The following is a 22,372-nucleotide window of genomic DNA, read 5'->3' as shown; positions in this document are numbered from 1 at the left end:
TACATATTGTCATCTTAGAAATAATTGTTCAAGTCACAAAATTAAAGCTTGTAAAGTGGACATTCCAACAATGATACTGCAAACAGTTCTGTTCAGTGATCCAATAAAACTCAGTGATATCATTTTCTATCTTATACACTTAAATATACATGCAGTTATATCATTTAGAGCACTTTCTTTTCCTCTCTTTTGTATCTCAGCGCTTCTTAGCAGCTCTAATCTAGCTGGTCCCTCAACTGAAAGGCACCTGCAGTAAATATGGGACTCACTTCCTAAAGTTGCAACAAACCGGGATCCCCATTTTTTCCCCACCATTGCTCCTCTCCAACTCCAGTCTGGACAGGCAAATACCCTGAGGCCTCTTGGGAGCTTTCACCACCAATTGTGCACCAGCAATAAGTGCTACTTTACTCCAGTGAAGGAAGGTGCCCTTTGCTGTAGGGCATCTTTCCTCCAGTTCGGAAGTAGGTGGGATGCGAGAGCGAGGTAGCATGCAGGTCAATTGGGGAGGGAAAGAGCGGTGCTCTACAGCAGCCTTAACTATGGCGAGGCCGCAAGCAGCCCAACGCCGGAGCCCCGCGATTGCAGCCGAGGTAGGGTTTCCCTTGGCCCCGCCTCCTCCGCTAATCCCGACCCATTTTAGGGCGGGCCCTTCCTCTTCGGCCAATTCTGGAAGCCGAACCCTGGCGGTTTGTACTCTTTCTTTCCAATGAGAAAAAAAATGAAGCAGCTTGGCCCTGATGACCAATCCAAGGAGGCGGCGCCTGGTTGTCAGGCAGCTTTGCAAGAGTTTGGGCCAATGGGCGGCGCCGGCGCCGCTCGACCCGAGCGCAGCGCGCAGGCGGCGGCGGAGGGACGCCGAGCGGGCCGAGGGCGGCTGAGCAAAGCCGGAGCCGGAGCGGGGCCGCGGGAGCCAGGCCGGGTCCGGACGGGCCGAGATGCCCTACAAACTGAAGAAGGAAAAGGTGAGCGTGGCCCTTTCCCCCGCGCCCTCGCCTCAGGGCCTGCTCGGAGCGCTGGGAGGGGCCCGAGCCAGGCCCGGGACAGCCCACGGCTGACCCTCCCGTCCGGCCCCACGGGACTCCGGGTCCGGCCCTGCGTCCCGCGGCTGGCAGTACCTGGTCTGTGCCGCAGCCGGGACAGCCCTCCGCTCTGTCCTGACCGGTCCCGGACCTGCACCTCCTTCCTTCCTGGCTCTTTCCTTCTGCCCTGTCCCCGGCAGCCTCCCTCCACATCTGCCTCATTCTTGGTCCCTCCCCTGCATTTCTCCCCGCCTTCCCTGGCCCCCAAGCCCCCGCGGTTCGGGACTGCCCTCCTCAGAGACTGCCTCTTCCTCCAGCTCTGCCCCCTACGCAGCCCCTGCCTGCCCCTTCCCCCCCGGCCTAGGATGGCCTCTCTTCACTTTCCCTAGCACGCTCTTCATTCACGCCAAGGCCCCCGATCTGAAACTGCGCCGTTTTCTCAGCCCCTCCACCCAAATGTGGCCTAGGCCCCTCCCTCTAGTTCTTCCCTCACACACAAACTTGTAAGCCTGGACTGCGCCCTTGCTTCTGTCGATGGAACCTCGGAACGTCAGTGCTGGAAGGCAGCTCTGAGCACTTTGCTAGCAGCCCCTGGCGGTACAGATGAGTAGACTGAGGCAGGCCCCACGGGGCAGGGACTTGTCCAAGGTCACACAGCCTGTTGGAGGCCAGGCTGCAGTATCAGGTGTCCTGACTTGAAGGACTCTTCTGTACCAAAGCCCACCTAACTGGCACCACCTGGCTCCCAGGCTCCTCCTAACAGGAACACTTCGCCTACTCTGAGCAGGCACCTCCTTTCACTCGTCATCCCGGGATACTCTGTAGTTTTCCTGCACCCATGCAGGATTTCATCTCTTTCCCTGAGCCACACTATCCTCGAATCAGAAATTTGCACTTTCTTGTCATGTTAGTTTTCCTTCTGACCCCACTGACCAGCCATTCCTGGACATCTCATGCTATTGCTATTAAGATTGCAGTGCTAGGGTTCAAACATATGGCCTTGTGCAGGCTAAGCATTCACTGTAGCCCTGATCTGTCCTTGCAGTTATACAAGCCGTTTCTTGATGTTGCCGTCTTTCACTGTTGTCTTCTCCCTTCAGACTGCCTTCCTCCCTTCCTTGTCCCTGCCTTTTTCTACCCTGTGTTTCCTGCTGTTGCTGAGGTCTGACTCAGAGGTGTAGTTCTTTTGAGGTGCAGACTCAGAGAGGATGCTAGGATACCAGTTTCCGCCTCCCCCAGCTTGTCTTCTGGGGCTGGGCCCTCCTGGTGGATCTGATACCTGTGGCCACCCTCCTGATGACCCCAGAGGTGTATGGCTTTCACTTGTTCTCTGATTGGCTGAGCTACTAGTTTGCCATTTCTGACTTAATCAAATTATTTCTCCAAGATTTGTTGAATATTTTCTAGGGTACTGAGATTCCAGACTGTCCCTATCACCTCTCAAGGCCTAGAATTCATTTTTCTTTAAGACTGGGTTTGCAGTTTAGTTCAGGATGGGGTTGAGCTCACTACGCTACCCCTGCTGATCTCAAACTCTAAATGATCCTCCTACCTCAGCCTCCTGAGTGCTAGGATTACATGTGTGAGCCACCATACCTGGCAGGGCCTGAAATTCCGAGGACAGGGTTGGTGATGGTATAGTAGACTGTGCCCCCGCCTGAGGTGCTGAGCTGAACAGGGTTGTATGCACCACCCAGGCCTTGTCCTTGGGGATTGGGCATGCCAAGGTGATTTGGGCAATTTAGCTATAGACAATGTCATACAAGTCAGCTATACCAGGAGCTAAGGGACACAGAACTCGGGAGTGGTGAGCTCCCCACCCCTGTGTAGTTTTTAGTCAGATGGACCAGATACTGCCCCGTGTGCAGAAAGCCTTTGCTTACTGGGTGATTGAGAAGAAAGGAAATTCTTAGCCTTGCTGGGACCATGAGTGTATCTGGCTGAGAAGGGGTATTGGGAGAGTAGGGCTGTGTGAAGTCAGGCATAACTTTTATGTTGTATGAGATTTAACTGCATGCATTTGATTTTTGCTTGCATTGTCCTCCCTTGACAGCTGGGAGTGTCTGAAAGGGAGCAGAGTGGCAGTGGAACTGAGGTTTGCCTGGATGGGATGGGAACACACAGCATGGTACATGAGAGGAGGATGTCTGTCCATCACCTGTCTCCCCTCTGTTCCATCTTTCCAATCCTAATCCTCACTGCCTCCTCCCTAAAGCTTTTTGGAGCTCTCCTTCCATTAGATGTGTAGAGCCCTTGGTAGGCCAGTTATAGCCCTTTTGTGTTGAGCCTGCTATGAGATGAATTGTGGACAGGTCTCATCTTGCTTTGTTTTGGTACTGGGGATCAAACTCAAGACCTCGCGCTTGCAAGGCAGGTGCTAATGCTGCTGAGCTAAATCCCCGGCCTTCATCTGTCCCTGTTGAGATCATTACCATGTTGGTTTGGATCTCCTTTGCACACAGTAGGTGCTGAGTAAACATTTTTGGGGAGGTATTTACATCTTGTTTTGATCTAAGACTTCTGTCTTTCATGTTTCTGGACAAAGCACCCATGCTATCTTCCCACTTTCTTGTTCAAAATAACAGTAATAACATTGACCAACAGTAGGGTTTTCATGTGAAAATTGCTGTCCCAAGAAATAACTGCTATTGTTTAATAGATAAGGGAACTGAGGCTCAGAGACAGTGGTTGCCCACAGTGACATGAGCATAGCTCATCGGAGTTGAGCCCAAATACAGAATGGCTCCAAATCACTCTTCAACCCAGTGTCACTCAGCACTTGACAGCTGGGCTGGGCACAGTGCATGCATGTCACCTGTTCTGCAGGAGCCAGAGCAAGGCTGAGGCCCTGCTCCCCACGCACACCCACACCCCACGGCAGCTGGGTCTCTCTGAGGCCCATCCCTGAGAGATGTCTTGGCATCATGCCAAGTGCCACAGAGTGGGTGGAGGGATATAAGAAAGAATAAGCAGCTTATCATCAAGAAGAATGATCGGTGAGGCAGGAGAATCAACTCCAAGTTTGAGGCCAGCCTGGGCCACAGTGTGAGTTCAAGGCCAGCCTGAAATACAGGGTGAGACCCTGTCTCAAAAACAACCAAAAAAGTGTGATGGGACTTTCAGATGAAGAGTCAGCTGTGTCTGGGGTTTGGCGCACACTCATCTTAAGTTGTGACTGCCACCCCCCCCCATCCTTTCTCTGCCAGTCCCATCCTGTGACTGACGATAGGGTCAGTGTGGCCAGCCTAGGCAATGGGCATGGGAGTGCCCTGCAAGAAGAAGGAGCTCTTTCCCCCTGTGCCAGTGAATGCATTAGGCTGCTCCACACCCAGCAGTGGCTTTTTCCTCCCTACCCCCATAAGCCTCCCCTGCTGCAGCCTACACAGAGCTCTCTTCTCCCTGAAATCCTTTTGCCCCTATAGTCACAATCACTTGATTTAACACTTCTCACTGAAGGGGCTTGGCTGCTGTTGAATTGCAGACTCTCAGAACTGGGAGTGATTTCCAAGGTCCTACAATCCAGTTCTCATTTGAGGCTTGAATCTCTTTTGCAGCAGATCTTAGGGGAGGTCACCCAGCCTCTGCTTGAATACTCTCAGGACTGGGAGTTTCCATGGAACCATGCTGTGAGAAAATTTAGCCTGGGTTGGAGCCCTGGCCTGTCCTCCTCTACCACAGCACTGTACTCTTGGGTCTGTGTGGACAAGCTGCATCTTTAGTACACATGGAAGTCCCGAGTTGCCTGGTCGAGCTCCATCTTGCTCTCCACCTGCCAGGACTCCTCCCTTCCATTGTGAACTCTCAGTTCCTGCAGCTGTTATGCCAGGCCCTGTCTGCTTGTGAATGAACTCCCAGTGCATTGCATTTTCCCCTAAGAAAAAAACTAGGATTTCTCATTGCTCCTCCCAAGTCTAAGGCCCACAACTGACTCAGATCCTCCAGGCTGGCCGTGGGGTGCCAGGTACTCTGCATAGGTCTGTTGAGTGGTGGAAATGGCCCTGGGCTTCAGTGCCCATGCCATACAGATGACTGGTGTTAAATCAGTCTCAAACCTCCACGGCTTATTCACATTTCCTTATGCTGTCCTTGTGTGATTGTGCTTTTTTTTGACCTGAAGCATAGGAAGAGATGCTAGTAGGCCAGGCCTCTGAGCCAGCTACCAGGTTCCCAGGGAAAACTTCAGACTAGTGCTCAAATCTTTGCAGCAGTTCAAGGCTTTATCCCATCCCTGTCCAGTGCTTGTCAATTTAGATGCTGCTGGCATTTTGGATGTTGCTTGTTATTTGAATGAAGTACTAGGGATTAAACCTAGGTCCTTAGCACTGTGCTACATCCTAGCCCTTAAAAAAAAAAATCTTGAGACATGGTTTTGTTAAGTCACTAGGTTGCTGAATTTGAACTTGCAGTCCTCCTTCCTCAGCCCCCAGAGTGTTGGGATTACCAGCATGCACAGCTGTGTCTGGCTTGGCCAATAGCACCTTCCTGTCTGGGTGTTATTTGTGACACTCAAAACAAGCCTCCTGGCCTCCTGGTCCTTGTGGATGGCCTTAAGGGGAGAGTGATAATTCCTACCCCTCTAGCATTGATGCCTCTAGTCCCCTGTAGCCAGCCTCAGCAGTTTGTACCTGGTGCTTTTCTCTCTGGTTCCAGCTGCCTGGGGGCACCCCAGGCTCAGTCCAGCCCAGCCACAGTCTGGGAAAGTGACAGACTGAAGGACATTGATTGTGCTTAATTATTGTGTGTTAGGAATGGCTTCCTAGACAGTATACACCCTCACCCAGGACTGGGCGTAAGGTAGGTTCTACCTGATGAATTGTGGACAGATCATTGTTACGACCAAACCCGAAGAGGCCCAGCTAAAGCCTCTGCTAATCCTAACTTCATCTTTTCCCAGCAGGAGACCCCCAAGCTTGCCAAAGGCACAACCAAGCCCAGCAGTTCGGGCAAGGATGGTGGAGGCGACAGCGCTGAGGAGGTAACTACTGAGGTGCAGCCCTAGCGGATGCATGCCAGCCCCAACTCCTTAATGAGGGCCTTGGGTAGAGTCTCCCTCGTGTTGGAGAAGGAGGCTGACACCACCTGCAAAGGGGCCTCGGCAGCCTATCCACACTTCCCTCAGGCAGGATGTCCTTTTGGTGTAGACCAACCAAACAGGCTCTCAGATTCGTTCAGACCATAGTTCCTGGGGAATTCATTATTCTGTCCACCAACTTTTCAGTGCTGGGGATTGAATCCAGCACTTGGCACTGAGCTATATCCTAATGCACTCACCACTTTTATTGAGACGAGTTCTTTCTAAATCACTAAATTCCCCAGGGTTGGGCTTCAACAGGTGTCTTACAATTCCTACCTCAGCCACCTCAGCTAGGATTATAGGGACATGCCACTACGTCTGGCTTCTACCAACTTTTGAGTGTTGAGGATTTTTTTCAGAGTCTAGGGGGACCATATGCTCCCATGAGTGAGACCTTGAGTTTGAGCCCTAGCACCACAAAACAAAACAACACATTTTTTTAGGGAAAGAATTCCTTTTTCATTCTTACTTATTTTTGAGGCAGGCTCTCTAAGCTGGTCTTGAAGTTACCATGTGACCCCAGGCTTTCCTTGAACTCATAGTGATCCTCCTGCCTCTGCCTCCCAAGTGCTGGGATTATAAGCATGTGACACCATACCAGCTGAGAATTCTTTCTTCTTGGGGCAAAAAGCTGAGCAGTCTGAGATCTGGGGAGAAGGGGGAAAGTCCACAAGCTCTTGATGGGGTGATGAGTGACTGGCTCAGTTCTGGGCGGGGTGAGAGGTTGGGAGAAGCTGGAGTCTCCCTGAGTTGGTTGGGGTGGGGCCCATCACCCAAAGGCCACAACCGAAGGACAGTCCTGAGCAGAGGTCAGCACAGCTCAGCAGTGAGGAGCTGTAAAGCAGTAAACAAGCAAGAGAACAGAAGAGGGCGGAGGGACTTGCAGAAGTCTCTGAACATGGGGTGCACTTGACGGGATGTACAGGTGGCAGATGCTCCGGGACGTGTGAGTGGCAGCCCTAGTGTGTAAAGCCGCTAGTCAGTACCTTCTGCTTCCTGCCCCTGCACTGCTCCCTGGGCCAGAGACACCAGAGCTCGGGCTTGTGGAAAAGGGGCGATAAGCAGTATTTGAAGTTGACTATGGAATGAGGTTTTCCTGGCTACTTCTGGTCCCTGTCACCTAAAAGAGATCCAAGCCCCTTTCACACTGACCGCTGTTCAAGGCCTCACTAAAGTTAACAGAGAAAGCAGGATAAGTTCCACCCATTTTATGTGTGGAAGTTGAAGAGCACAGAGGAGAGATTACTCCTTGTGATGTACTTACAGAGTAGTCAGAAGGTGTCCTGAGACTTGGGTTGGCACTGTGCTCCCCTGGCTTTCAGACACATCTGCCCAGGGAGGGGTCATATTTCAAGCCCTGTGAGTTCTCTGTGAAAAACTGCTCAGGGCTCATCCAATGAAGGCATCTGTGAGGATTCTGCTCTGCAATCTTCGCGAATGGCACCATGTATGAGAGGTCTTGGTTTGTGGTTTCAGTGTAGACTTTCCCTTGCCACTTTGTAGACCTCAATTTCAAGCTCTTCTGCCCAAATTCACCATGGGCCATGTATTTGCCAGAGCCTTTCTAACTGAATCTAATAATTATAGCAGCTAACATTTATTTTGTTGAACAGTTATTTTACATTAGTTTTCTAAGGCTGCTATAACAAATTAACACAAACTGGATTGCTTAAAACAAAAACTCAAGATTGTGGGGCACGTCTATATTCCCAGCATTCTGGAAGGCTAAGGCAGGAGAATCACAAATTCCAGCCAAATCTGGTCAATTTGCTGATTTAGGGAGACCCTTTCTCAAATGGGCTGGGGATCTAGCAGTGGTTCAATCCCAAGTACTACAGAAAGGAAGGGAAGGAGGGAGAGGGGAACAGATCTGGAGGCCTGAGGTCAGATGGCAGTGGGGTTCTGTCCTTTTGAGGCTCTTAAGCAAAATTGTTCCCACCTTTCTGTCCTCTGTCCTTGGCTTGTAGATGCCTTGTTTCAGGCTGTGCCTCTGCCTTCCCATGGCATTCTCTCCCGTGTCTGTCTCCAGATTTCCCTGTTAGGAGGACACTAGTCATTAAGGACGCCCTAATCCAGTGTGACCTCATTTTAACTTGATTACATTTACAAAGACGCTGTTTCCAAATAAGGTCACAGGCATGATTTTAGATGGGGAGCCCCTGGGGGACACTGCACGGGAGGACCAGGCACAGTACTAAGTAGCATGTGTGCGGTGTCTCACTGAACATCACACACTGCTGCTTTGGTTCCCACTTCACAGATGAACCAAGGCTTAGAGATGTTAAATAGCTGTTACTAGGGAATAAGTAGCAGAGCGGGAGTTCAACCCAGGTCTGTGGCAGGGATGAATAAGTGATAAACTGGCTCTAAGATTCCAGAAGAGAATCTAAAATGGAAAGAGGCCTTGAGAGTGCAAGTGAGACTGATCTGTCTGTTCCTTGTCTTTTTTCTTTTTTTGGTGTGGGGGTAAGACGGGGTCTCCTTATACAGCTCAGGCTGGTCTTAAACTCACTATGCCCAGCCTGGCCTCAAACTCGTAACAATCTTCCTACTTCAGCCCCTTAAGTTCTGGGATTATAGGCATGTGCTACCATACCAGGCTTCCCTGGCTGTCTGGAGAAAAAAAGTCAGTACTATGGACTCTTTTATAGACTGCCCTGCCCTGAGTTCTGCAGGTAGAGACAAAGAGAGGACAAAATGATCCCAGTCCTTGTATTTGAGCCTTCTTCTCTGAGGTACAGTCCCTACCCTAAAAACCATTTAGGCCTGCTGGGGATTTAGCTCAGCAGTGTAAGCGCCTGCCTTGCAAGCACGCAGTTGTGAGTTCGATCCCCGTACAAACATAAAAAAAAAAAAAAAAAATTTAGGTCTTTTCAGTCCTTTTTTATTTTTGGTCCTTTTTATTGTTGTTGTTGTTGACTTAAAAACCAACCTTAGCATCTGTTCCTTACAAGTTAAAAATCCAGCTGGGCCTGGTGGCTCATGCCTATTCCCAGTACCTGGTAAGATGAGGCAGGAGTGCCATGTGTTCAAGGCCAGCCTGAACTGCATACCGAGATCTAGTTTAAAAAAGACAGACAAGATAAACTCCAAACTCCCGAGAAGCATGGTATTCAAGCCTGTAATCCCAGCACTTAAGAGGCTAAGGCAGAAGGACCAAGAGTTTGAGGCCATCCTGGGCTTACATCATGAGTTCCTAGTTCAAAAGCAGAAAAAGAAAAACAGCCAATCAAACAAATACGCCCCAAACAAACAAAGAAACAAAGATATTACCTTTCTCAGCTGGGAACTTACTCTTCTAGCACCTACCATGGTCTTCTTCCTACCAAATATCCTGTCTTCTGATAAGACAAACCCATTTATGACTCAGGCCCTCATACATGCAGGTGCATTGCCTGGACTGCTTTATTTCCCTTTTTTTTTTTTTTTTTTTTTTTTTTTTTTTTTTGGTTTATTAAACTCAGACGTGTCCTTAAAAAGTGAAATCAAGGGCCAGGGATTTAGCTCAGTGGCGTAAGAGCCTGCTTTGCAAACTCGAGGTCATGAGTTCACTCCCCGGCACACACACAAAAAAAGTGAAATCAAAAGTCAGCTCTTCAGGGACATCTTTCTCAAGGCTTCAGGCAGAGCCAGAATCTCAGCCCTGTGTTCCCACAAGCTTTGTGGCTCTGCTCTTGTGTTTCCTTGGACCATTAGCTGTTTGGTGCCTGCCCTGCTTCTAGACTGTGAGCTTTTGAAGGCAAAGGCCATGTCCTAGTCACCTTTTAGTCTTTATACTTCACATGATGCTCAATGAATAGGAAGAGAAGAATTGAGCACAGCGAGATAGAGCTCTGGCTGTCACCATGGGGTTTAACTAAAATGGTCTTTATTTCTTAAGGCTAGTTCATTCATTATGTGAAAGATACAGTATTGAATCTTAGCACTTTTTGGTTAATTTTATGTCATCTTTTTCATGTAATACTTCCTATCATGCTGAAGTTATATTTCTGTTTTTAATTTATATTTCAATATCTGGCATCATTAATAATGGCAGCCATGTTAGGCTGAATTGGACAGGATGGGTTCAGGCTGGGCACGTTTAGTGGGAATCTTGCTGGGAGGATCCTGGTGCATGGAATCAGGGCACAACTCAGTCAGTGGCATCGTGAATCCAGGAAGGGTTCTTAGTTTGTTGAAAGTTCTGAAGTAGAAGAAGGGGGAATTTCAGACATCTGGAGAGTCTCAGGAAGACAGGGCAGGACAGAGTAGAGAGTGGAGGGCAGACCGCTGATTGCCTTTGATCCTTTGCTGTGGCTGCCGAACATTCTGGGGGACTCACCTTGCTTCTTACCCCCAAATCAGTGCAGCGGTCAGAGCCTAGCTGACTTCAGGAGAAATGGTTGCACATGGCTGGCTGACATGCCCCACATCTGTTTGCTAGGGCAGGGTATTCCAGGCAACCAGAGCCTTTTTTGGTGGCTGGACCAACTGGTGCTTCCTGTACCTGCAGCCTGGGAGCCTGGGGTCTTATGAAACTAGGATGAAGCTGGGTGTGATGGTTCATGCTTGTACTCCCAGCACTTTGGGATGCTGAGACGGGAGGACTGCAGATTGATCCTGTCTAAAAAAAGAAGGGTGGGAATATAGCTTTGCATGCAGATTCTGGGTTCAGTCCCCAATATGGCAAAAACAACAAAAACAAACATAAATAACTGGGCTGGGCCAGGGATATAACTCAGTGGCATAAGCACCTGTCTGGCAAGTGCAAGGTTCTGAGTTCAATTTCTAGTACAAAAAAAAAAAAAAAAAGAAAGAAAGAAAGAACAACTGGGCTGATGCAGTGGGGTGGAGGGCAGGCCAAGCCCTCTCCACAGCCCTGGGACACCAGCTATCGTAGTGAGGAAGGGACCTTTGACAACATGCAGTTGCATTTCATACATTATTTTTTAGCCATACAGCCCTCTGTTCCCGTGAATCTTACTTCAAAGGGTGGCTGGGAAACCACTGACCTACTCTAACCCCTCCTGTTAGCAGAGAAAATCGAAGCTGTGTTTCCTTTCTGGGAAGAACATGTCCTTTCTCAGGTGCCCCCATGAGGTGCATGGAGGAGTGGGGATCTCATTTGTCTGAGTCTTGGTCCTCACTGGCACAGCCCTTTGTCCTAGTGTTAGATAAAGAAACTGAGGCCCAGAGTGACTATGGGACTTTCTGAATGTTGCAGAGTTAAGACTCAAACCCAAACCATATGGCTTGATCCCTTAGCTCTTCAAGTAAGGGGCTGATTGTTCCTAAGAGAGGGAAATGGAGTGTGAGGCAGGGGAGGGTCCAGAATCAGGCCAAGTGTTGACCCCCTACCTTTCATTTTCCCCTCTTCTTCCAAGGGAGACCCAGAATTTGGTTAAAACCATACTTTGGGATGTTACTAACAACAAGAAATGCATGATGGCTCTCCTGCCCCTTTCCTGTGTTCCCCTAGTGACACTAGTGTCTGGGGCCAGCCTTCAAGGGCAAGATGGTCACAGCTGTGCTGAACCCACAGGCCTGCCTGAGCCAAACTCAGTACTCCTCTCTTTCATCTTGAGATAGGTCACAAGCTTCAGAGAATCGTCTTTATAAAAAATTCAGAGTGTAACCTTCAGACACTGGGTGTGGAGGCATGTGCCTGTCATTTTAAAATTCAAGAGGCTGAGGCAAGAGGATCACTTGAGAATTACAGGCCAGCCTGGACTATACAGTAAGGCCCTATCTCAACACACACACACACACACACACACACACACACACACACACACACACATTCTCTCTCTCTCTTTTCTCCCCTCCCTTCCCCTCCCCTCTCTTTCTCCCCTCCCCTCCCCTCTCCTCTCCTCTCTTTCTCCCCTCCTTCTCTCTCTCTCTCTCTCTCTCACAGATGTAGACAGATACCATTATGCCTTTCCTTCCCCAGCCCAGAGAATTTTACGTTCCTCCATTTTCATGGTGGACAGTAAGAACTTGGTAGGGAGCTGGGGTGGAGGAGAAGGTGGTTGTGGAGACAGGAAGTCAAATTTTTCTTCTTGTGATGTGGCGTGACTTTGTTCTTTGCTTCTTCAGCCTCTGGTTGGGGCTAGGCCTATCCTGTGGCCCAGCCTGTCTCCTTCCTAGTAAGGCATTACCTGTAGATGACATCCCTGCAAAACCTGTGTGGAGACTTCTGAGAATGGACTTTTTGGGTGCTGATACAGTGCCCACAGTGAACTGTGGAATAATAGCTGGTATAGTGGTGCATACTTATAATCCCACACTTTGATAGACTGAGACAAGAGGATCACAAGATCAAACCCAGCCCGGGCAACTTCATGTCTTAGACACTGTCTCAAAATTTAAAAACAAAAATTTTTTTTTTGAACCAGGGATTGAACTCACAACCTCGCATTTGCCAGGCAGGCACTTACATCACTGAGCTAAACACCCAGCCTTTCATGATAAAAAATTTAAAAAAGAGCTGTGATCTAGTTCAGTGTGTAGGCCCTGGTTCAATTCCTAGGGCCTTAAAAAAAAAAGTGGAGGGAGCCAGGGATATAGCTCAGTGGCATGAGCCCTGGCAGGCCAAGGTCTTAAGTTTGATTCCTGGTACTAAAAAACAAAACAAAACAAAAACAAAACCAGGAGTAGTGGCATCAACTTGTAATCTCAGCACTCATGAGGTTAAGACATGGGGATTGCTGTGAGTTCAAGGGCAGCCTGAACTACATAGTGAGAACCTGTCTCAAAAAATAAAAAGTGGCTCAGCAGCACAAGCACCTGCCTGGCAAGAAGGAAGGAAGGAAGGAAGGAAGGAAGGGAGGGAGGGAGGGAGGGAGGGAAGGAAGGAAGGAAGGAAGGAAGAAAAGAAGTCTTTCTCTCACTGTAGAAGTACAGTCAGCATATCTGTTACCATATGTACTGGGGAGGCTGAGACAGGAGGATCCCAAGTTTGAGACCAGCCTAAGGACCCTATCTCAAAAACTAGATAATTTTTTTTTTTGTCTTTTTCATTTTTATCGATACCGGGGATTGAACTCACGACCGCCTGCTTGCAAGGCAGGTGCTAATGTCGCTGAGCTAAATCCCCAGCCCCAAAAACTAGATAAATTTAAAAAACCATAGAAGTGTCAGCTGGTAGAAAGTCTTTTTTTTTTTTTTTTTTTTTGTCTTTTTTATCGGTACCAGGGATCGAACTCACAATTGCCTGCTTGCAAGGCAGGCGCTTATGCCGCTGAGCTAAATCCCTAGCCCCGAAAATCTTGAAATGTAAAAAAAAGATCTCTGTAATTTTACTACTACAAGAAACAGTCATGCACACAAGTGGACTTGGTCTTGCTCCTTCTGACACTGAGCCCTGTCCTGCATGTGTATTTTAGTGTGAGGAGCTTTTCTGCACAGCTTTTGTGATGCCACTGAACTTCTAGTTAGAGGCAGCCATCTACTCTGCTCTTCTCTCACAGACCGACTTAAAATTTAAGATTTCTTTACTGCTTTTTAAGAAAGTTGTTTTGAGCTTATCTGCCGACTTCTATGATGGAAAATGAAGACCTCAGCATTCTTATGCCTCTGAGCAGACGTTTCTTCTCCTCTCAAAATACCACCAATTTGGAGGAACTACTGTGACAAAGTAAATATTTTTTACAGCTGAACCATGTGCGATTACACTTACTACGTAGTTTTCATGAACCTAATTTTAATGCCATGAAATTCCAATTATTTACTTTTCATTATCAATGAGACCATTAAGGACTTCTGCAGACAGAGCACTTTTTTGTTTTGTTTTTGTGGTAATGGGGGCCCTAATGGAGCTACATTCCCATCCCTTTTCTTTGTTTATTTTGAGACAAGGTCACGCTAAGTTCCTCAGGCTGGTCTTGAACTTGTCCTCCTGTCTCAGACTCCCAAGTAGTTGGGATTACAAGTGTGCCCCAGTGGATGCAGACAAAACATTTTATTATTATTTCACTTTTTGGAATGCTGGGGCTCACTCCTAGGGTCTTTCCTGTGCTCAGCAAGTCCTCTATCACTGAGCTATATCCCCAACCTGAAAAGGCTTTTATAATATAGGATTTTTATTAAGCTAAATGTCGAAGGCATAAAAATGCATTTGTTTCTTTTACCTTTATTTATTTTGGTTTTATGAGAGTGTGTCTCCTTACATAGTTCAGGCTGACCTTGAACTCATTCCGTAGCCCTGGGTGGCCTTAAACTCCTGTCAGTTCCCCTGCCTCAGCCTCCAGAGTGCTGGGATGAGTGCTAGGACTGTGCAGGTGCACCATCACATCCAGCGCCTCTTACCTTTTAATTGAAGGATATCGCCTGCAGTGAATTTTAGATGTGCTACTCAGTGAATTTGGAGATGTGTACACACTGACCCACCCGGCTCCAGTCAAGAGATGCAGTGATTCCATTTCCCAGACCATCTCTCAGCTCGCTTCAGCCTATGCAGCTACACTGCCACCACTCCCGCTCTGGAAAGATGACCACTTTTCTGATGTCGGTCACCACCAATGCATCAGTTACTTGGCTGTTCACAAATTGGAATGAACCATGCTCACACATAGATTGGGATAAGCTTTTTTTCTTTTTTAAAGACAGGGTTTTGGGCCAGGGATTTAGCTCAGTGGTATGAGCGCTTGCCTGGCGAGTGTGAGATCATGAGTTTAATCCCCAGTACCAAAAAAAAAAAAGAAAGAAAGAAAGAAAAAAGAAAATAAAAGACAGGCTTTCACTGTTTTCCAGGCTGTCTCAAAGGTCTGGGCTCAAGCCGTTCTCTTGCTTCAGCCTCCTGAGTAGCTGGGACCCCAGGCGTGTGCACTGAATGAACACTTTGCAGGGGCTCTGTGTACAGTCAGTGGTGTACCTTTAGGAGACATGATTTCTAGGGCACAAGCCACCACTGCCTGTGTCCCTGGCCTATCTCCTCAGGCACAGAGGATAGCCTGCTGGCCATCTAGGATTGTAGAGGCATAAACTTGGAGTAGGGGAGCCCAGGCCCAGGGTGGGAGGCCTTTTCTGCAGAGCAAGCCCTAATGGATTACGTGTTTGACCAGGCCCAGGCACCGGCACAGCCGCAGCCCCAGCCTCAGCCCCAGCCTCAGCCTCAAGCACCACCATCCAACAAGCGTCCCAGCAACAGCACACCACCCCCCACACAGCTCAGCAAAATCAAATACTCAGGGGGACCCCAGATTGTCAAGAAGGAGCGAAGGCAGAGCTCCTCCCGCTTCAACCTCAGCAAGAACAGGGAGCTGCAGAAGCTCCCTGCCCTGAAAGGTACTCAAAGCCAGCCTGGTGGCTGCTGGACCAGGTGTGGGGCACTGGGCAGTGGCAGAGCAGGGGTGCCAGGGGTAGGGTGGTGGCAGGGTGGGGAAGGGAAGGTCTTGCAGGGCAAGCAGGGCTTAGCATGAAGGGCGGGGGAGGAGATGCTCACAGCCAGGGCCCTACAGATTCGCCTACCCAGGAGCGGGAGGAGCTGTTTATCCAGAAGCTGCGCCAGTGCTGTGTTCTCTTCGACTTTGTGTCGGACCCACTCAGTGACCTCAAATTCAAGGAGGTGAAACGGGCAGGACTGAATGAGATGGTGGAGTACATCACTCACAGTCGTGACGTCGTCACCGAGGCCATCTACCCAGAGGCCGTCACCATGGTGGGCACTGGGATGACATGGGCAGGGTGGGGTCCTGGAGCAGCCCCGGCACACTGACCTGGCCACACCTCAGTTTTCAGTGAACCTCTTCCGGACGTTGCCACCTTCATCAAATCCCACAGGGGCCGAGTTTGACCCAGAGGAGGATGAGCCCACGCTGGAAGCTGCCTGGCCACACCTCCAGGTGCTAGGACAGGGACTGGGCACTCAGACTGGCACAGGGGGACCCCGGGGTCCTTGTGGAACAGCTCAGTGCATGCTCCTTTTCCTCCACAGCTCGTGTATGAGTTTTTCTTACGTTTCCTCGAGTCTCCTGATTTCCAGCCAAACATAGCCAAGAAGTACATTGACCAGAAGTTTGTCCTTGCTGTGAGTCTTCAAGATGCCCCTTTCTCATGTGCCCCTCATCTGAGTCCAGGCTGCTCTTTCTTTTCTTTTCAACACATCATGTCTGGTATCAGGACATCATGGGTGGGCACTAAAGCCCGGGGCCCTCAGGAAGCTTCCATCGTAATGTAGAGTAAACACATAAACACACCTGCCCAGATACTACTTTAGGGAGCACATCACATCAAAATAGAATTGGCGAGGAATTTTCTAGAGGAATCTGTGCCCTGAGACCTCAAGGCCCCAGCTAGGTGCTGAGGCATCTTGGGCCAGCCTGCCTGGCTGCTGTTTCACTCAAGGCCCTTCTGCTTGCTCCCAGCTCCTGGACCTTTTTGACAGTGAAGACCCTCGAGAGCGGGACTTTCTCAAGACCATTCTGCACCGCATCTATGGCAAATTCTTGGGGCTCCGGGCTTACATCCGCAGGCAGATCAACCACATCTTCTACAGGTGAGGCTGGAAGCCCAGGCTGAGGGACAGAGCCAGCCTTTGTCAGGGTGGGTGAGGTAGGGCAAGGGCAGAACATGAGAAGCACATCAGTGAGGGGTCAGGGGAACCTTCTTCCCACAGGTTCATCTACGAGACGGAGCACCACAATGGGATTGCAGAGCTCCTGGAGATCCTGGGCAGGTGAGAGGTGGGGTGGGGTCGAGATGTCTGAGAAAGATCAGGGGCCTCGGTGCCTTGAACCTGGGTCTGGCATTCTGGCCCTAAAACCTTCCCTTAACTCCTAGTATCATCAATGGCTTTGCCCTGCCCCTCAAAGAGGAGCACAAGATGTTCCTCATCCGTGTCCTGCTTCCCCTTCACAAGGTGAAGTCGCTGAGTGTGTACCATCCTCAGGTGAGCTGCCCTCCTCCTGAGCACCCCAGCTGGGCAGCAGAGATCAGAGGGAAGGGGCAGGGATGACAATGGGTGGAGAAATTGCTGCTTACCTCTCCAGAATGGATGGAACCATCCATTCTGGGCTCTTGTCTTTGCCACTGACCTCTGAGATCCCCACCCCTTTCCTATCTACCTTCTGCAGTTGGCATACTGTGTGGTTCAATTCTTGGAGAAGGAGAGCAGTCTGACTGAACCGGTAATTCCCCTATGGGGCCCCAGGTCCCATCTCCCCAGTACTTTGCCAGTCTGTATCTCTTTTTGTTTTAGCCAGTCTTTTTTTTTTTTTTTTTGTCTTTTTATCGGTACCAGGGATTGAACTCACGACTGCCTGCTTGCAAGACAGGCGCTTATGCCGCTGAGCTAAATCCCCAGCCCTTAGCCAGAGTCTTATGTAGTCCATACTGACTTTAAACTCCCTGTGTATAGCCCAGATTACAGGAGACACTCCTCCTGCCTCAGCTTCCCAAGTGCTGGGATTATAGGCATGTGCTATCATGTGCCTCTTGAGGAGTGCTGCAAAGGGATAGAGGTGGGGCTGTAGCCTGACAAGTGATATGGTCTCCTATCTGATGGAGAAGTAAACCCTGTATACACCTGGGAAACACATCCATGCCAGAGCAACACAAGCAGTTAGCAGAAGTCACCCAGGGGTGGGGCAGGGTGGCAGGAAGCCTCCTAGAGACCAGGCGGTGTTCAGAGTTTTTCCTCACGTTCTATTCTCACAGGTGATTGTAGGACTTCTCAAGTTTTGGCCCAAGACCCATAGTCCCAAGGAGGTGATGTTCCTCAATGAGCTTGAGGAGATCCTGGATGTCATCGAACCCTCAGAGTTCAGCAAGGTGATGGAGCCCCTCTTCCGCCAGCTTGCCAAATGTGTCTCCAGCCCACATTTCCAGGTGAGGACAGACCTACCCTAGCCTGGCAAGGCCTCTGCCTCCGAGAAACCCAGCAGCGGGTCCTATACAAGGCACACAGGGCCCCAGAGTTGTCCCACCTCTCCCCACCAGGTGGCAGAGCGTGCCCTCTATTACTGGAACAATGAGTACATCATGAGCTTGATAAGTGACAATGCTGCCCGTGTCCTCCCCATCATGTTCCCTGCACTCTACAGGAACTCCAAGAGCCACTGGAACAAGTATGGCCCCAGGCTGGGATGGGCAGTGGGAAAGCTTTGAGGATTTGGGATGAGCTGAAGACCAGGGCCCTCACCTAAGGGGAGTGCAGAGAGAGTGATGCCATGAGGGGCCAATGACACTGAACAACAGAGCAGTGGCTGTCTCCCATTGCTGCTTGGTCATCTGACAGCTCTAGTGGCAGTGCTCTGCTGGGGGAAGCAGATGTTGTCTACACTGTAGCAAGGCTTTCCTGCTAAGAGCAAGTATGCAATGGCGTAGACATAGTATGCTGACAGGAGGCTGTTATAGAGTGGGGAGCAGCGAGAAGAGTATAGGCTTTGGGGCATGGGATGCAGAAAGACACTGATGTTAGCAGAGACCTTTAAATGCCAGTCACAGGCATGTGCTCTGACTGACTTCTCTGCTTATACCCATGAAGCTTTGTGAAGCAGGAGCAGTAAATGAGAAAACTTAGCAGAAACACCTCCTAGAAATGAGCAAAATGGCTTCTTGGTGCTAAGGGTGAGCTCCGGCCTCCTGTACATCACCTTTCTTCTGGGTGGCAGGACAATTCATGGACTCATCTACAATGCTCTGAAGCTGTTCATGGAAATGAATCAGAAGCTGTTTGACGACTGCACACAGCAGTATAAGGCAGAGAAACAGAAGTGAGTGTCTTCCCTGGGAGGCTTTTACCTTCTACCTCTGGCTCCCTTTCCTTCTCTTTTCTTTTTTTTTTTTTTTTTTTTGTCTTTTCTTTTTTATCGGTACTGGGGATCGAAGTCACGACTGCCTGCTTGCAAGGCAGGCGCTTATGCCGCTGAGCTAAATCCCCAGCCCCTCCCTTTCCTTCTCTTAAGCCCATCCCAATCCTACTTGTGCTTCCACAGGGGCCGGTTTCGAATGAAGGAAAGAGAAGAGATGTGGCAAAAGATTGAGGAGCTGGCCCGGCTTAATCCCCAGGTAAAACTCGGTGCATTTAGAACTGGGGGATTTTTTAGAGGAAGGGTTTGAGGCAGCCAGGACACACCCCTCAAAGTGAGTCTCACCACTTGCCCACGCCTCCTGTCCCTCAGTATCCCATGTTCCGAGCGCCTCCACCACTGCCTCCAGTGTACTCCATGGAGACAGAGACTCCCACAGCAGAAGACATCCAGCTTCTGAAGAGGACGGTGGAGACAGAGGCTGTGCAGGTGGGAGGGCCCCAGGGTGAGGGTTGGAGGGTGGGATAGAAGTAATCTGGAAGGAAAAGGAGGTAAGAGCAGCAGAGCCCACAAAATAAGGAAACAGGAGACTTCCTTGAAAATTAGTTACTAATCCTTATTTTCTTGCTTTTTCTACACAGATGCTAAAGGACATCAAGAAGGAGAAAGTGCTGCTCCGGAGAAAGTCTGAGCTGCCCCAGGATGTCTACACCATCAAAGCACTGGAGGCACACAAACGGGCAGAGGAGTTTCTGACTGCCAGCCAGGAGGCTCTCTGACCCCCTTCACCTCCCACAGGGCCACAGCACACTCAGCCCTGGGCGCTGTCCTGGCCCTCTACCCTGTGCTCCCTCCTGACTGACTGGGGCAAGGCAGCACCTCTAGCTACTCAAGGGGATGTGGGCACTTGAAGCAGGGATACCGAGAGTGGGGCTGCTTCTTCCCAAAATGTGTTTATGCCTCTATGTGGCCACTACAAACGGGCTGAGTACCAGTGCTCAGACAACCTGGGGATGCCCATGCCCCTCCTTCTCCTGACCCCACACCTCCCTGAGGCTGCTCTGAGAAACAGGAATACATATGCTCCTCTCCCCGCATCCTCATCTGAACTCTTATCTGTGTCTCTCTGCCTTTTCGGCCCCTGCAGAGGCACGCAGGAAGCAGCAGGAGATTATTCTCACCAAAGTTAGGCAAGCTCCACTGGCCTCTGGAGTGAGGAGCTGGAGGGTGCTCAAATAGGCCCTCAGCCTCAATGTGCAGGCCAATGTATTATGTCCTCTTCCCCACTGTCTAACAAAACAGGTCAAAATGAGGAAAGTACAGGCTATGGACAAATGATAAACACAGGACCCAGCTGGACCATGGCCAGGGAGGGTGTAGGGGATGACCAGACCCCCTCCTCTATGGTGAGCAGCAGCCCTGGGAATCGTAAACATGGAAGGGACCACCCTTGGCTGACTGCTTTCCTGTGCTGTGGATTCTTAAAACTAGAAAGAAGGAAGCAGGGAGCAGTGCCTTAAGCACGGCTCCCATAACACCTATTTATTTCCTTGATTGTGCTGACAAGCAGCCCTTCACATGTGTCCCCTTTAGAAACCTTAAGAGGGGGAAAAGGGCCAGGGAGGGCTGGACCCAGGTCCCAGGGGGATACAGGCAGTGCGGCTTTTGGCTGTGTACATAGGGTGCTTTATTCTCCACAATGATACATACTAAGTGGGTTGGGCTTGGGCCAATGTCCCCATATGTACAGAATTGAATAAAATGGGTCTCTGAGCAGATGTCTAATTTTCCTTGATGTGAAAGGAAGAGAGGATGGAGATGGACATTACAATCAAAGATGTGTTCAGTCCTGTGCTGGCTCTGGTCTGGAATGTTGGGAGATGAGGCAGTTCTCAGTGTGGTCACTTCCAGGCTGGAGATGCCTGCCGGGCTTGGAGAGCTTTCTGTACCACATCTTCCCACTGGGCATCTGATATCTCCCGAGCCCAGGCAGGAACCCCTGGTGCAGGTAGACTTACTCCAGCCATTGTCCTTTTCACCAGTTCTACGTGCTCTGAAATCACAGGCTGATTAAGCATGGTAACAATCGGACTTCCCTTGTCATTCAACCCAAAGTCCTGGGCCAGTGGAATTACCAAATCCACCTTGATAGTCTGGAAGACAGCCCCCTCCCATAACAACTGCAATTCTGAAGTCTGCAAAACGCTAATTTATGAAGTATTTTTCTAAAAATAAGGTGTTTCTCCGAAACTGCCAATTACTGGCTGAGGCCAGTGCACTGTATCATGAGTCTTGGATGAAAGACAGCCTTTTTTTTTTTTTTAAATTTTTTTTTGTCTTTTTCCTTTTTATCGGTACCGGGGATCGAACTTATGCCGCTGAGCTAAACACCCAGCCCCTGAAAGCACAGCTTTTTTACCTGGGTCCATGGGGATGGAACTGTGGTTGCTCAGTGCTGCGGCTCCCTCCTCATCTTCATCCTCACTCTCTAATGGTGGGTCAGGCAAATGAAGTCCCAGGGCCTGCAGAGCCAGAGACGGCAGCTCAGGTCCTGCCTTTTGGGGAGTCACCTGCTCACGAGTAATTCCCCCTCCACTGTACCTGGATCCGATCCTGGATGTCAGCAACTACATCTCCATCCCCCACGGGTGCCAGCTCTACCTCTTCGGGGTCAGGGTCTTGGTTCAGTGGTTGATAGGAGTAGCCAGCTGGGCCTACCCCTGTGTCCTCCTGCTCCTCCTCAGGTTCTTCACTGCTCCAATCCCCGGTGCCTTCTGTGGGGCCCTGGTGTGGCCCCAGGTCCTCGCTTTGGTTTGGGAAGATACGCTCAGGGCCCATGGTGTCTCCCGTTAGAACTGCTGCTGCCATGCGGGCTGGGGCTGCAAGAACGGAGGAATAGGGACCAAATGAAGCCAGCTCATCTTCATCCTCTCGTCTACGAGACTAGCTCTACTCCCGGTGCCCGCATTATCTTCGCTCCTTCCCGTCTCTCATTCCCTCAAGTCGGGGGCTCCTACATGGAATTTAGCTCCACTCGCCAAGATCCTCCAGTTTCTGAATACACAGCCCAACCCCAAGGCCCCACCACCCACTCCGCAACGCCCAGCTTCCAGAATCCCAGCTCCTCGCCACGCCCCTCTGGCCTCGAGAACGCGGCGTCGCGGACGCCCCCAGCCAGGCCGTGCCTGTTCTCCCTCCGCTTCTCGGGGCGTCCCTCGACACGGCCTGACGAGAGCGCCTCAGGCCCAGCTGAGGCATCCCCCCCCCCCCGCTCCCACCGACTTTTGGCGCCGGCGTCCCCGCGCGCCTCACCCTCTTGCAGCCCCTGGCCCAACCCGCACCTTCACTTCCGGCCCGGCTAGACGAGCCGGGGCGCCTAGTCCTCCAGCCCCGCCCAGGGCCCCTGACTGACGCGAGCAAGGACGAGGAGTCCACCCCTCGCCCCGCCTCCGCCATCCCCGGCTGATATCGAAGGACTACATTACCCAGTAACCTTCGCGCTCTGGGTACGGTTTCTGCACATGCGCAGATTTCCCGTCGGGTCCAGC

At 50.4% G+C, this 22,372-nt stretch overlaps 2 protein-coding genes across 6 annotated transcripts; one reads left to right on the top strand and one right to left on the bottom strand.

Annotated features, from left to right (window-relative positions):
• The first annotated feature begins 806 nt into the window (after positions 1-806).
• On the top strand, positions 807-20,600 carry Ppp2r5d (protein phosphatase 2 regulatory subunit B'delta). Of its 2 annotated transcripts, none has more exons than XM_003473852.5 (16): positions 807-965; positions 5,917-5,997; positions 15,138-15,360; positions 15,534-15,733; positions 15,807-15,917; positions 16,010-16,102; positions 16,440-16,570; positions 16,691-16,750; positions 16,855-16,963; positions 17,148-17,201; positions 17,731-17,901; positions 18,013-18,140; positions 18,687-18,788; positions 19,011-19,083; positions 19,197-19,313; positions 19,466-20,600. In XM_003473852.5, the coding sequence occupies exons 1-16, from the start codon at positions 939-941 to the stop codon at positions 19,601-19,603; spliced, it is 1,818 nt and encodes a 605-aa protein (XP_003473900.1). In that variant the 5' UTR covers positions 807-938; the 3' UTR covers positions 19,604-20,600. The 2 variants fall into 2 exon arrangements, with proteins under 2 accessions (XP_003473900.1, XP_005005431.1); XM_005005374.4 differs by having other exon boundaries at positions 808-965; positions 5,920-5,997.
• Positions 20,488-22,320, bottom strand: Mea1 (male-enhanced antigen 1). Of its 4 annotated transcripts, none has more exons than XM_003473647.5 (4): positions 22,166-22,320; positions 21,426-21,703; positions 21,244-21,346; positions 20,488-20,877 (listed from the first exon to the last, which is right to left on the bottom strand). In XM_003473647.5, exons 1-4 carry the CDS (start codon positions 22,278-22,280, stop codon positions 20,726-20,728), a joined length of 648 nt encoding a protein of 215 aa, XP_003473695.2. In that variant the 5' UTR covers positions 22,281-22,320; the 3' UTR covers positions 20,488-20,725. The 4 variants fall into 4 exon arrangements, with proteins under 4 accessions (XP_003473695.2, XP_005005438.1, XP_005005436.1 ...); XM_005005381.4 differs by having other exon boundaries at positions 22,137-22,236; XM_005005379.4 differs by lacking the exon at positions 22,166-22,320 and adding an exon at positions 22,010-22,142.
• Between the last annotated feature and the right edge of the window lie 52 nt (positions 22,321-22,372).

This window comes from Cavia porcellus, unplaced genomic scaffold, assembly GCF_034190915.1.
Source record: "Cavia porcellus strain 051 isolate PalLab524CR breed Dunkin Hartley unplaced genomic scaffold, mCavPor4.1 scaffold_28, whole genome shotgun sequence".
Classification (NCBI taxonomy): Eukaryota; Metazoa; Chordata; class Mammalia; order Rodentia; family Caviidae; genus Cavia; species Cavia porcellus.
Note: the sequence above shows the minus strand (reverse complement) of the source record. Positions and strands in the feature narration are given on the sequence as shown.